The sequence below is a fragment of the Mytilus edulis genome, chromosome 9, assembly GCF_963676685.1.
Source record: "Mytilus edulis chromosome 9, xbMytEdul2.2, whole genome shotgun sequence".
In the NCBI taxonomy this organism is placed as follows: domain Eukaryota; kingdom Metazoa; phylum Mollusca; class Bivalvia; order Mytilida; family Mytilidae; genus Mytilus; species Mytilus edulis.
The window spans coordinates 30,110,651-30,126,349 of record NC_092352.1 but is presented as its reverse complement, the minus strand read 5'-3'; the positions used below and the strand labels follow the sequence as shown (position 1 = coordinate 30,126,349).

At 34.4% G+C, this 15,699-nt stretch overlaps 1 protein-coding gene across 3 annotated transcripts in view; it reads left to right on the top strand.

Annotated features, from left to right (window-relative positions):
* LOC139488050 (spermine oxidase-like) overlaps window positions 1–15,699 on the top strand; it is a 39,783-nt gene that overhangs the window by 10,839 nt on the left and 13,245 nt on the right. The window contains exons 2-4 of one of the 3 annotated variants that reach the window (XM_071273371.1): window positions 242–367; window positions 4,277–4,426; window positions 11,642–12,892. In XM_071273371.1, coding sequence (XP_071129472.1) covers window positions 249–367; window positions 4,277–4,426; window positions 11,642–12,770 — 1,398 coding nt within the window. In that variant the 5' untranslated portion in view covers window positions 242–248 and the 3' untranslated portion in view covers window positions 12,771–12,892. Of the gene's footprint in view, window positions 1–241; window positions 368–4,276; window positions 4,427–4,785; window positions 6,512–11,641; window positions 12,893–15,699 lie in introns of those variants that run through there. The other 2 variants (XM_071273373.1, XM_071273372.1) reach the window with 2 other exon arrangements.

Genomic DNA, 15,699 nt, shown 5'->3' with positions numbered 1-15,699 from the left:
TTTTTACTGTCATCTCTAAGATTTAATTTCTTTTGCTAATTACGTCGAGGATTAAGAATCAGGTTTGCCAAAAATATTAAAATAAATTTTTTGAATCGAGAGAGGTTGTTTTTTTTCTCCTAAAATAAACTTTCCCTCCATATACAGCTAAATTGTTGAATCCTTATCAGTCCTGTATAGTATGATACTATCATACAGAAAATGAATACACTTTTATTGAATTCCTTTCCCTTATTTTTAGTGTGACAATGTCGAGTACAGATGCACGTGTAGTAGTTGTTGGTGCGGGCGCTGCTGGTCTGTCTGCTGCTCACCACCTGGTACAGAATGGATTTAGTAATGTTATAGTATTAGAGGCTACAGACAGGTAAAGTCATTTATTCATGCTTATCATATTTTCAGCTGACTATGAGGTATTCGTGTTGCGCATTGTTGAAGGTCGAACAGTGACCTACAGTTGTAAACTATTATACATCATTTGGTCTCTGGTGTTTCCGATTTCTGGACCGACATTTTAGTTTTATCCCGACTTTAATTCTCTATTAGAGCTGAACGTAGGCCATTTTCAACAATCCAAAATATGGTATCCGGTATCCGCACTTTCATTAACTTCAATCTTATTCGATGACGAAATTGGTCTATTTCAGGGATTGCTTTTGGTGTAGAAATGGTTCCACCCTAAGACTTCTCTCGACGTCTTGTAGTTGAACACTCACTAAAGTTGAATGTACAAATTCACAGGCACGTCCGATCAGACTAGGGATCGAAAAACCGACATCTGGTGTACGATGATTGGCTAAATCTTTGAAATCATATCCATGCAAAACTTTTGAGGAGTTCCACATGTTCCATAGGTGGCAACACATCTGCATCTATTCATCCTACAATGTATACTCTTATTTTGCAGTGGCAATGCAAAATTTACCGTCGTGCTGCTCTTATATAGTGTCTTTGCATCGGAAATAAACATATTAATTCTAAAACCAGTTGTTTGCATGATACGGGTGATGTACTTTTCATATATTATTGTTTGATGGTATGATACTAAATCGCTAACGGGAGGGATTGTGCTTGATATTTATCTGATGAAGACACAATATTTCAGTAAGTTTAATTGAGGTCTGGAGTTGGCACATCAGTAACTGGTAGTAGTTCTTTGTTTATTTATGTATCATTGTCATTTTGTTTAGTTTCTTTTGTTTCCTTTTCCAGTACGGACTCGGACTTCTTTTAAACTAAGTTTACCGTGCGTATGTTTTTTTTCTATATTGGCTAGATGTATAGGGAACGGTTGAGATCTCAACAAACATTTTTAACCCGCTGCATTAATTAGCGCCTGTCCCAAGTCAGGAGCTTTTAGCCTTTGTTAGTCTTGAATTATTTTTAATTTTAGTTCATTTATATATTTCGGAGTTTTGTATGACGTCCATTATCACAGAACTATATATATTTTGTTTATGGACCAGCTGAAGCATCCGGGTGCGGGATTTTCTGGCTGTATTGAAGACCCATTGGTGACCCGGCTTCGCCTGTTTTCTGCTCTTTGATCGGGTTGCTGTCTCTTTGACACATTCCCCATTTCAATTCTCAATTTCACCCTCTGTATAATTTGGTAGAATAATGGAAAGTTCTCTCAAATAGCATATTACATTTGACTTCATGTTTCGATCACAAAGATATGCCTAGCACATTTAAGGCATGGCAGTTTATCCTACAACAATTTTTTTTCATCCTCTACTGGTCTTATAATAGAAATCAAGGTGCAGTCAACACAATCAATTACATGCAGCTGCATCAAGCACATATCAAGATACTGTAAACATCTTATTAAATTCATCTCAGTGCTGGTTGGTCATTGGCGAAATTTGACTCGGTCAGTGATGCACATTGGTTCTATAACGGAGGATATTGAACAACTCAGATTATCCCAAGAGTATCTCCTATCTCGAACGCGAAGCTCCCATTTTCATAATACATTGCACTGAGGGGAGTGGACACAACGCCTGCATAAATATTACTGTTTAACCACTTTATATAATTTTATGATGTTTAATATGTTAATTTTTACATTGTGTATATTGTATTTGAGGTCGAAACAAACAAATTTTTTTCTCAGGGTAAAAAACTGGAAACAAACTTTTTTCCCCAAAAAAATCCATAGCCCCCACCCCTGCCCCCCTTCCCCAGAACATGAAATGGTTGCTGCCTTACTACAATATTATCGAAAATAAAACAACACCTACCTAAAAAAACGCCGTTTTGATGTAATTTTATCCAATTTTGAATCGTAGAAGTAGATCTAAAGACAAGAAAGTACCTTCAGTTTGTAAGTTTTCATTCGTATGACGTCATGTTTAGCCATGACGCCTTTGTGCTCAAATCATTCATTTTGGCGGAATTTTATATTATTTCAAATTTATACATTTTTCAAGCTCTAACGTATTATTTCTTTTTGTTATACATTAGAATCGGAATTGCAGTACCGTAGTTGAAGAGTTGCACCGTCAATTTTGATTTGAAGGTCGCAAATCTCCGTTTTAATACTGACTCCGCTACGCGTCGCCAGTAAAACTGCATTTGCGACCGTCAAATCGCCAATTGACATGCACAAAATGACACAGAAATTAACAACTATAGGTCACCGTATACGACCTTTAATAATTATGTCTATTTAAGCTTATGCGATGCGTTCGACTTAGTCCATGACAAAAACGATAAAACCCATTCGTAACTGACCTGAAACGCATCATGTATTTTTTCTTGAACTACACTTCTATTAATCTGGTTGATTGAAGGATGGTTGGTTATTAATCCTCATTGGTCATAAGCTTATGTGAACATATCAACAAGAACTTTATTTTGAAAATCCAAGGAATAATGTAACTAGGCCACTGATATTAACTGATGCCCAGTTTAGCACCATTCTTCCACAAACACGCATATATATACATGTATAATATCAGTAACAACCCGTTAAGACATAAGAAATGAAAATACATGTATGTTAATTGAAAAAAAATCACTTTAAATGAATAAGTATGCAAATAGTTAATAAAAGTACCGAAATATTAGTTCAAATACAATATGTAACTATGCAAAATCTAGGAAGTAATCATTGCAGATGTAGTAATAAAAAAACACCCAACATTTTGAACCGATTGGATTCCAATGCTTCCAATCATTATAGGTATTTTTAGCCTCCCAATCTTGATCGTAAACGCCTTAAATGATGAAGGCTCGTATAGAAAAAATACCTTGTCTTTGCTGTGAGTGGTATCATATGTTTATTAGTCTTTATTTGAACTCGCAAAGTGCTGCAGAATCAAAATAAAAATGTAAATTTACAAGCAAAATCTAGCTTAGAATTTTTTGAATGCAAATTATTAAAAAATTGACAGGCTTTAAGGTATATTGTATTTTCTGCATAATTTAACTAGTAATTGCTAATTTGAACACCAAAAACAAAAGCCCGTTTTAAATGTGGAAAAGCTTATAATACTAACAATCTGCCAGTGTGCGGGTTGTTTCCACAAAACCTTGAATTAGTCGGATGAAGGTCAGGAGAAAAGTGCAAATTGTACATTTAGCTTACACGCAATCCGTAATAGGACATCAATAGTCACGATAACGTAACCCTGTGACCCCTTCTATCACTATTACCGTATCATAACTAGCCTTCACATTCTTTGACATCGAGACGTTATGTCATCAACAGACATGCACTTATATTTGACCTCGTCTTTTAATGTTCAGTAGACAACAAGAAACAAATTCAAAAGAGGCAACTGAACACTGTACGCGTGCCTAGACATCATTACACCGGTCATCTCATTTTATCCTACTTAGCCTTTCCTTGGAAACTTTCAACAAATAGGCATCTCTTTTATGTTTTCCTAAACCAGTATATAAAGTTCTATCAGAAAATTAGTTTTGGGGAATTTATCATCTGCAAGGAAGCAGGCAATATGATTAGACGTTCATTCTAGACATTCCTATATTCGACTCTAGTTCGTAAACCTGTTCACTCATTTGTTGGTAACACATTTCGCTAGATTTTTTCCAATGCAAGTGTGTCACAATTTTTCAGACACAAAAACTATTTTGAAATATCATCGCAAGAAATAACGATTATAAACAGATGTATTTCAGCGGAAAGTATTTGAACTACTTATTATTTTTTAATCTTCGTTGCGAACAGGGTTCACATTGCACCCTGTAAATTGGTATATTTTTTTACTGATATTTGATAATAATTATACGTGAATATATTTAACAGAATTGGAGGAAGAATTCATACAGTCGAGTTTGGAGATGGTATTATAGAACTTGGTGCGAACTGGATACATGGGACTGGCAAAGACAATTCCATGTATACACTTGCCAAAGAGAAAGGGTTGATCATGGAACCATATGTTTTCCTGGACAGGTGAGATGTAGTTTATTCACAGAACACCGTACTGTCACAATAGCACCCATTTTATTTTATAATATTTAGCACTTTAATGACACTTATAACACGATCACCTAGCATATATCATATTCTGATGTTAACTCAGAGTTGCTTTACCTACCTAATTAGATAATGCATAGATTATATTCTACAGTGCTGGTACTATACACTTGTAATTCGACTCCTTATTCTTCATGTTTAATAAAAAAAATTATATCCATTTGTGAAAATGTGCTAGATAAATTCTTGTTTGTCTTGTTTTCTTAGATTTTCGTATGCTAATGTAGTATTAGTAGTGCGCTCGATAGTAGAAGTCATTCGCAATTATGTTTCAGGATTGAAGGTCATTGGTGTACTGAAGACGGGTCAATCATTCCTAAACCATTGATAGTAAAAGCTTGGGACATCTTTTGCAATATTGAAGACACGCTAAGTACATTTGTACACAAAACGGATATACAAATTAGTCAATCTGAATTTATGGAAAGTAGTTTGGAAACCGCACTAAATGAATTTAAACCCGAGGACCAGGATTTGGTTAAGGCTGCGTTTCACTGTATGATAAACTATTTGGGATTTCATGAAGGCGATTATTTAGAGAAGGTATCATTGAATCTAAATGGATTGTTTGAAAACATTTCTGGTGGAAACGTTAAGATTCCGCCTGGATTTTGTGAAATTTTACGAACCATCACAGCAGAAATAAAAGATGTCCCAGTAGAATTTAAAAAGGTTGTTAAGTCAATTGACTACTGCAATTCGTCCGGTAAGGTGAACATTTGTTGTAATAGTAATGCAGCAGACGAAAAATATGTAGCGGACCACGTGATACTCACGTGTTCTCTTGGTTATCTGAAAGCCCATCTCAATGACCTGTTCACACCTACATTGTCTGTAGAAAAAAAGGAATCCGTCAACAGAATGGGTTTTGGAAAAGTAAACAAAATATTTTTATTTTTTGACAAACCATTTTGGAGTAAAGGCGACGGAGGAATAAAACTTGCTTGGAAGCAGAAGCTAGATAGTTTTGATAGTGATCAATGGTATAGGTCAATATTTGCTTTCGATGAGGTCCTTAACAATCCAGATATATTAGTAGCATGGATACACGGAGATGCCGCAGCATATATTGAAACTTTGTCAGATTCTTTTGTTTTAGAAACTTGTAAAGATATACTGCAAAAATTCACGAAGAAAAATAATATCTGTCCAACTGGTATCAAGAGGTCAGCTTGGTGCTCAAATCCTTTTACTCTTGGGTCTTACAGTTATTATGCTGTTCATTCACAGTCAGTTGACATTAAAAATATAGCTGAACCTTTATATTATGATGGGAAACCAGTCGTGTGCTTTGCAGGAGAAGCAACAGAGGAAAGATACTTTTCAACAACACACGGTGCAAGGTCTTCGGGAATCCGTGAGGCTGAAAGAGTTATAGATTATTATATAAAATGAACAAAATAGACGTGCAAAGCATTGACAATTTTTTTGATAGTTTGAACCTATAAAAGAAAGAATTTAAACATCATGAAATAGGAATGAAACATATATTTTGCTAATGCTTTATTCATATGACCGTTTATTGGGGTATTATGGATACAAAAATATATAGAGTATAAATTAATGACACAAAAACCTTGAAGGCTTTACTGATTCTTTTCCGCCCTATTAGCAAACATCATCGAGAAGTAAGATTTATGACTGGTTGACTCGGAGTACGAGTGATGATACCAGGATAGTTGGCATGCTCTCCTGCAAACTTTTTACTAGTATTTATGAGCTAGTATATTAAAAATCAGATCTAGTGTGTTCATATCATATACAAATATGATCATGCTGATAAACTTATATGCATGCATTATTTATCGCTAGAAGTAAAGGCGTCAATTCACTATTATCACTTATTTCGATCCACCATTATCACCTATTTTCATCCATCCTCATCACCCATTCCATTCATCATTACCACCTACATTCTTTTCAGTTTGAATGCCCTTATATATTAAATAATAATAATCCGTTTCATAATTTTTTTTCATGAAATATATTTTACTGACTGTACATGATTCGTTTCGTAATTATTATAGTCACTGTAAAGACCGACAAATACGTCATAAATATTTAGAACGAGAACTGTTGTGTTTGACACATGAACAACTTATCAATTCACCATTATCACCTATATTCTTTTCAGATCGAATGCCCTTATATATTAGATAATATTATGTTTCATATTTTTTTTCTCGTGAAATATATTTTACTGTCAGTCCAGTAATTTCGTAATTATTATAGTCACTGTAAAGACCGGCAAATACGTCATACATATTTAGAACGAGCACTGTTTGACATATTAACGATTAATCGAATCAAAGTGAATAAAACTTTGATGAAGATTCTGAACGGCACAAATATCTTCTATTCAATTCTACTTGTTTCGAATGTACAAAATGGTGCTGTAAGTGTAAAATGCACTGTCGTTTGTTTATGTTACATATTTGTTTTTCGTTCATTTTTTTACATAAATAAGGCCGTTAGTTTTCTCATTTGAATTGTTTTACATTTTCTTATCGGGGCCTTTAATAGCTGACTATGCGATATGGGCTTTGCTCATTGTTGAAGGCCATACGGTGACCTATATTTGTTAATGTCTGTGTCATTTTGGTCTTCTGTGGATAGTTGTCTCATTGGCAATCATACCACATCTTCTTTTTTTATACTGTTTCGAATAGAGGTAGTTAGTAAACATCCACCCAAATAGACTTAATAAATATAAGATGTGGTATTAATGCCAATGAGACAACTCTCGATCCAAGTCACAATTAGTAAAAGTCGACCAATATAGGTCAAAGTTCGACCTTCAACACTGAGCCTTGGTTCACACCGAACAGCTAGCTAAAAAGGATCTAAACATACAAATAAAATGGTCCGAGACCACAATTATTTCGTAGTGCATTTGTTTTAGAACATAAATGAAAATAAAAAAAATCCCACCTGCGCTTTCTCAAAGAAACTTTTACAGTGTGTTGTACTACTTTTGGGACAAATTATATCAAAATTATAGAAAACTTCATCGTCTCTAACTCAATATATGGACAATTTTATCTTTAGGGCGTTGTGGCACCGTTAAAGTCCACAATTCCTCTAAAGTCCACAACACCGCTAAAGTCCACAACAATTTTCCGCTAAAGTCCACAACGCCGCTAAAGTCCACAAACTTTCCGCTAAAGTCCACAAAATTACCTCCGCTAAAGTCCACAAGAAAACGCCGTTAAAGTCCACAATAACAAGTTCCGCTAAAGTCCACAAAAAAGCACCGTTAAAGTCCACACTAATTTTTTTATTGTAAAAACATATTATTCGTTATTTTTATCCCGTTAGTACAATACAAAGCAATGGCCTTTCTTCTCGGTAGTATTTTTTTTTATCAGTTTGATACATGAAAAAAGTACAGTATCGGTATATGATTTTGTTCTATCAATTTTGATCTTGATGGCCAATTTGGATATCATTTCTAAAATGTTTGTAAATTCGTTATTTATTATTACTGCATTCAACGAGTAACTTTTTTCTCTTATTCCTTGCATATAATCACTTTTTGACATAATTAATGTACAAAGCAAATGTGCCTCCTAATCTATAACATTTGAACGTCATGCAACAATCTTGATTATATCTTTTAACAAAAAAATACTAGGTTTATGAATTCCAAAAGGTCTCCTGTCGCAAAACTTTTAACCAACGTTTAACGTTATTAATTTCTGTTATGATTTTTAGAACGGAAAAATGAAGCCAGTATGATTAATTCCAAATAAAAAAGAAAATATTCTATGCTTTAAGTTATATTTTTATCGATTAGTATCAGATATCGATGCGTTGAATGGGTTTCTACCAAAATGTCACAACAAAACCTGATTTGATCGATATAGGAAGATGTGGTATGAGTCACAGTGCCAATAAGACAACTCTCTATCCAAGTTAAAATTTATAAAAGACCATTATAGGTCAAGGTACGGCCTTCAACACGGAACCTTGGCTCACACGGAACAGCCAGCTATAAAAGTCCCCAACAATTACAAGTGTAAAACCATTCAAAAGGAAAAACCAATGCCCATAAATGGGGCTTAAGAAAATATACATACACTAGTTGTTTATCTTGGTAAAGTGTTTTAATCACATGTAAAATTACTCACAAGATTAATTTCTATAAACTCACAAAACGTAGGATAGTTCAACAATTGTTGGTGTTCGGGCTCAATGCAAGATGAACGTTCCTATCGCCTTTATTCTATATCCACATCCTGTCTTTATCCTATATCCACACCCTCCAATGCTCATAGACACTTATTTTTATTAGTTCTGGATTTCTCAACACACAAATACGTCGGCAAGTTTTTTTTTATTTGGTCATACTTTTCTTCGGTTAGTTTTAATTTTGGATAAGATATAAAGATTTGTGTTATATCATCAGAAATTGAGAATTAACGCTTCAAAATAGATAAATTACCAAATAAACAAATAAACCTATGAGAGGGCTGCTTCTATCGGTATTAATTTTGATTAAAATCTTACATGAAATAGTTCCTAAATATTTGTTATGAAAAATACCCGTAGATTTCATGATATATATATATAACAACTAATTATAGGTGACAAATACTTCTGACCATTTTACTTTACTGGCTTATTGGTTTTTGAAGTACAACGATCCTAAATTTTCTAAAAACTTATCTTCCAAAATATACATGTATGTACTTCCATAACTTCAATTGCAATTTGAGCATTTGAACTTAATTTCATACTAAAAAATGTAGCGTCACTTTTTAGCTCACCTGGCCCTACGGGCCAAGAGAGCTTTTCTCATCACTTTGCGTTCGGCGTCGTCCGGCGTCGCCGTCGTCATCGTTAACTTTTACAAAAATCTTCTCCTCTGAAATTACTTGAACAAAGTGTAACTAAACTTTAACCTCAATCATCATAAGAGTATATAGTTTAAAAAATGTGTCCGATGACCCAGGTCCCTGCCCGCGAACGAAGATGGCAGACATGGCTAAAAATAGTACATAGGGTAAAGTTAGTTTTTGGTTCATATCTCTGAGACTGAAGCATTTAGAGCAAATCTGACGGTGTCAAAAATGTTCATCAGATTTAGATATATCTGCCCTGAAATTTTCAGACAACCAGTTGTTGGGTTGCTGCCCCTGAGTTCTTTGCTATTATCTTAGATATTATTATAGTATCTAATGATATCTTATACTATAAATTATGATTTTAACCTTATTTTACATGATTTCCAAAGGATCAGTAAATACAGGTGAGCGACACAGGCTCTTTAGAGACTCTAGTTTATTTGGTTAAAGTTTTTATTTCATTTTCTGAGTCTTGATAAATTTGACAAATGCACATGTATGGTCGACCTCATACTAAACCATACGAGTATACTCATACGGTACGAGTATACGTTCAGGTATACTTATATGGTCCACATTGTACGCGTAAGGGTTCAAATCAGATATACTCATATTGTCTGGAACATATATATACATGTAGCATTGTTGAAAAAAACTTATACTTATACTCATCATGGATAATACACAATACAGAACCACATCCGCGTATAATTTATTCAATTCATCTTTCATTCTGAAACAAATTCATTTTCCTTTTTGAAAACAAAACAAACAGTTGTTTATAATGTCTGTGTCATTTTGGTCTCTTGTGGACAGTTGTCTCATTGGCAATCATACCATATCTTCTTTTGTATATGCAAACCAAAGAGTAATGGAAATCTGCTGAGCACCACAAAATGCATGAATGTGTGGTATTCTTTATCATTATTTTGATTTCAAAAAAGAACATGATGGATCCAAGTCTATTTTTGAGATTTACGGACCGTTTTGGCTGCTGTGGAACCTAACAGACACTGAATGGAAATCTTACTTATGTTTTATAGATATTGCAAAGGAAATTTAAATATCAAATATAGGCTCCAAATTATGTCTCCAGCATATACATAAAGAGAAAGCTATGTTGGAGTTTCTTGTGGATGAACAAATATTTACTAAAGAATAAAAAGAGTATAATAGTTAGATAACTTTTCAGAAATATTGTCTGTTTGATTGATAGAAAATCGCATAAAAATCGATAAAGCAAATACTATAATTTTTTCATTCATCAAAAATATAATTTATGCTGACAAGAAATACTTTCTAAGAACAAAAGTCCGTGCTTTTAATTTGATCTATAATATCGGGTGTAAAAAACAGAAAATTGTCTTTTGATAATGAAAAAAAAATGTTTGGACTTTAACGGTGATTTTTTGTGGACTTTAGCGGAACTTGTTGTTGTGGACTTTAACGGTGTTTTCTTGTGGACTTTAGCGGAGGTCATTTTGTGGACTTTAGCGGAAATTTTGTGGACTTTAGCGGCGTTGTGGACTTTAGCGGAAAATTGTTGTGGACTTTAGCGGTGTTGTGGACTTTAGAGGAATTGTGGACTTTAACGGTGCCAGTGTTGTGGACTTTAGAGGAATTGTGGACTTTAACGGTGCCACAGGGCGTCTTGAAATCTTTTGACAGCTTCCGAAGTGCTATTTTTCAACCTTTTTCACCTGGACCAAATCACTACTTTCCTTTAAAATTCTGGACCCAAATTTTTTTTACAGTGTAATTTCACCCCCTACTTGCAATTTGAGGCATTAAACATGGAGAAATAAATTTGGAAGAGGTATAAAAATTAATGGCAAGTAACCCACTGTCAACACTAGGGACTATATTTCCAATGTGCTGTTGGTGAATTGTATAGAATTTTGATGGGTTCAAGACAAATTATGTTATTTTGCTTAGTGTCTCATGTAAAACCTCAAGTTTATATAAATTCTACTTTTCATCCTTTCTTATTTCAAAATATAACATCATATTAATCCATAATAATCCATCTTCACGACATAGATCTAATTTACGGAATAATTGTATGTACTGTAAATCAAAAGTCGCAAGTAAATTCGTAACTCCGCTGGACACTGAAAAATTGACCCCACCTTTTAAAATGTACATTTAAATTTTGTAAAACTTGACAGGACTTTAATGATCAGCGATTTTTACCTCCTCCTGTGAGAAATGCCAACAGTCGTATAACGAAGAGGTAGCGAATCCGATGTAACATATCACAATATTTTCTAGTAACTCATTGCAGGAAGGACGACCCTTGGCTAACCCAGTGTGGTAGTAGGATAGATAGTAAGATAGTACAGCTAGCCACGGAAATATTTGAAGATATTGAGAGAGAGCTTGATGAGGAAATTGATAACGGTAAGCAGCTATCCTGTGAAGATTACTTTAAAATACGTTTTCAAGAGAAACTTAAACAAAGAAAAGAAAACGAAAGCGTACAGATACAAACTGTCCTTGATTCGTTGATGAAAGGGTTTAGTTTGTTTACAGGGGACGAGGCCAGATTTATTTCTGCCAACCTCTTGCACATGAGCGAAGAAATCGATGGCGCAGATATCACTGTTCCGCAAGGTTTGTCTGGCGTTTTGCAGAGTCTAGTAGATGAGCTTCCAGTTAACACAGTCAGATACAAACGATATGTGAACCAAATTCAGTGGAATAGTGGTATTGACAACAAAGAGGTCACGATATATTGTGATTTTGATACCACAGTTGACGAATACGTTGCTGATCATGTTATCATAACATGTCCACTTGGTCATTTGAAGCAAAACCATGAACAACTTTTTGAACCATCCCTGCCAAACGTTAAAATCGAAGCTATAGAAAAGTTTGAACCAGGAAAAGTTGAAGCAATTTTCCTCCATTACGAAAAGCCGTTTTGGAGCAAGGGAAAAGGCAGTTTCTTTATTTCACAAGAAAGGATTGATGGTAAATCATCTGGAATCTGCTCTGGATGCGAGTCAGCATACTGGATTCGTGAAATTCCAACCTGTTCAAATGTTTTGTTAATATGGATTTATGGAAGCGATACTGACCATATTAAATCCCTTACAGATACCGCTATTGCAGAAAGATGTACAAACCTTTTACGGCAATACTTGGACGACAAGGATATTCCGGAACCAACATCAGTTAAAATAACATCGTGGTGTTCAGATCCATTAGTTCATGGAGCTTATAGTTACTTGTCTACCAAATCACATGCAACGTGCGTAACGGATATTGCAGAACCACTTTTTGTTGGCGAAAAACCAGTTTTATGCTTTGCAGGGGAAGCAACTCACGACAAGTGGTTTTCATATGCACATGGGGCAAGAAGTTCAGGAATTCGCGAGGCAGAACGAATTCACAATTTTTATTCCAAATGAAACTCAATTTCAGAGATAAGTTCTCCAAACACTAGTTAACGTATCATTTAAAAATAACATCTTTCTACTTTATTAAACGTTAACCCAAACTGTGGCATGATCAATGAAAACAATATCAGAGAACTTTTTTTATATATTAAATTTTAGGCTAATTTCAGAAGAAAAAAGAAAGGGCAATGACCGGCTCTATCTTGATATTTAACTAAAACTTAAATCCAGCAGTAAAATTGTTTCAAAACTGGTATTCTTACTAATACAGGAATCATCACTTGTACACGCATGAATAGAAAATATAATAAACAGACTATCTTCTTTCATGATCTCTATGCTTCAAAATAAGACTGGAGTTTTTACAGAGAGAGCTATTGTATTCATTTGGCGAAATATCATCAAATATAATTATGGATTTGTCTATTCTCCTTATACACCGTGTAGAACGCCACATGCGGGGTGTCGGCTATGTTTGACACGGGGTGGCAATTTCGAAGCGGAGAAAAACTAACAAAGTAAGTTCAAGTATCAAAATTTCTTTTTTTAGAATTCTTAGTACCATATAATAAATTGCACGGAATGACCTGAAACATAATCTATTTCCTGCAAGCATTAGCAGTCGTTTTCGGTTCTTTGTTTCCTCAAACACCTCTCCCTAGTTTTCCGTGTTGCAGATTTTGAGGCTTCATATGCAAATTTCAAGATAAACAACTACTTTAGACGACTCCTTCCCGTATCATTTATATAGAATTGAATTGCTATCATGGAATTTAACCAAATATATGCTTCTTACTTAAAATTCATTGGTTTTAAAACTAGTTTTTTCATCAAAATATGAAGTGTCGCTAGGGGTGTCAGATTTTGCATCTCCTGGGGTAGAGGCTTTTAATAAAAAATAGAATATATTTGCATATAAATCGGTCTTTATCTGATACTTTTTAATTCAAACACATCTACTATATTATGATAAGACATTACAAACTGAAGGTACCTCATTTTGCCTGTTTTTTGTCTTTTAAGACGTGTGCTTTTGATTTCGTAAAAAGTTAAAACGACTCAAAATACTTTGTTTTAAAGCTGGAAAATGATTTCTTTTCCTTTTTAGTTACTATCATGGTAAAAAAAAGTTCACAGTTGAGGCACAATGCACAGAAACATGGAGGAAAATCACAGAGCAGACCTCCATAAAAGATTTGGCCGAAGCCACCCACAGTCAAACTCCACGAAAGTGCATCACCAGGTTCCTCTCAAAAGCACTCGTGCAAGCCGCAAAAAGCACACACTTTAAAACAAACTCGATTACTCTCTCCATTGAAACACTCAGCGGAATCTTTCACATCAAATGACAATACAGCTTCAAGGAGACATGAAGGCGATGACACTATTATTTTTAACGATTTTGAAACAGAGATTATTTTTTTAAAACTTAATCTGGCTGCTGATTTTCTATCTTTTATCGAAATGGTAAAAAAAAGTTTTAAGACAATATTTCTCCCTTTCTTTCCATGGATTTATGTCAAAAAGAATAACATCGGGAATGTGGTATCGGGAAACAACAAAGAGGTTTTGGAAAACTGGTTACAGACTTTTTCTTGGTAAATTTTAATATTTTATGGATGGACCAAAACGTATTGTTCACATTACAGAAGACTTTTGTGAGCGCGGAATATCCAATCCCCAAGACGCAGGAAATAATTTTGCATTTCCAACCCAAAAGATACTACCAACACTCCATCGCTATGCCGTTGATACCCCGAAATCTGACCTCTGCTTTAGATATCTTGGTTCTAACTTTGAAACATTTCATCATTTTCCACGAGTCTGTCATGGTTTCCTTGATAGGAGATCTCTACTGTTCTTTTATTAACATAAGGTGATTGTGTTCCAAATATGTCGCTTGCACTAGATTGAACCGAGTTGATACAAGATAGGTCATTTCCTTCAAGTTCCGTAAGCTGAAACAATTACGCCTGTAATCCACCGATCACAAACACAAATCTTGATTAACGCCAATTGTCATCTGCAGACCTAATTTCTGACGTATGTCTAGCTCTTTCCAGTCTTTCAGTCGTAGACCTATAACATCTCGTATCAAGGAAACCATGTCAGCCTCATGAAACATGATGAAATGTTTTAACGTTAAAACCAAGATATCTTAAGCAGAGGTAAGCATTTGCGATATCAAGGTCCATGGCGATGAATTCTGATCGTATCTTTTGGCTTGGAACTACATAATTAATTCTTGCGTCTTGGGGATCGTCAATCCCCGCTCACACAAGTTTTCTGTAATGTGTTCAATACCTTTTAGTCCACCCATCAAATATATACATTAAATAAGTTTTCCAAAACCGTCTAAAGAAAATTAATTTTCTTTTACCATTTCGATAAAAGATAAAAAAAAAAAAAAACCAGCAGCCAGATTAAGTTTAAAAAAAAATAATCTCTATTTTAAAATCGTTTATGATAATAGTGTCATCGCCTTCATGTCTCCTTGAAACTTTATTGTCATTTGATGTGAAAGATTCCGCTGAGTGTTTCAATGGAGAGAGTAATCGAGTTTTTTTTTTTTTTTTTTTTTTTTTTTTTTTTTTTAGAGTGGATGCTTTTTGTGGCTTGCACGAGTGCTTTTGAGAGGAACCTGGTGATGCGCTTTGACAGATTTTGACTGTTGGTGACTTCGACCAAATCTTTTATGGAGGTCTGCTCTGTGATTTTCCTCAATGTTTCTGTGCATTGAGCCTAAACCGTGACTTTTTTTTGACCATGATAGTAACTAAATGGTCAAAGAAATCTTTTTCCAGCTTTAAAACAAAATATTTTGAGTCGTTTTAAACTTTTTACGAAATCAAAAGCACATGTTTTTAAAAACAAAAAACAGGCAAAATGAAGTACCTTCAGTTTGTAATGTCTTATCATAATATAGCAGATGTGTTTGAAC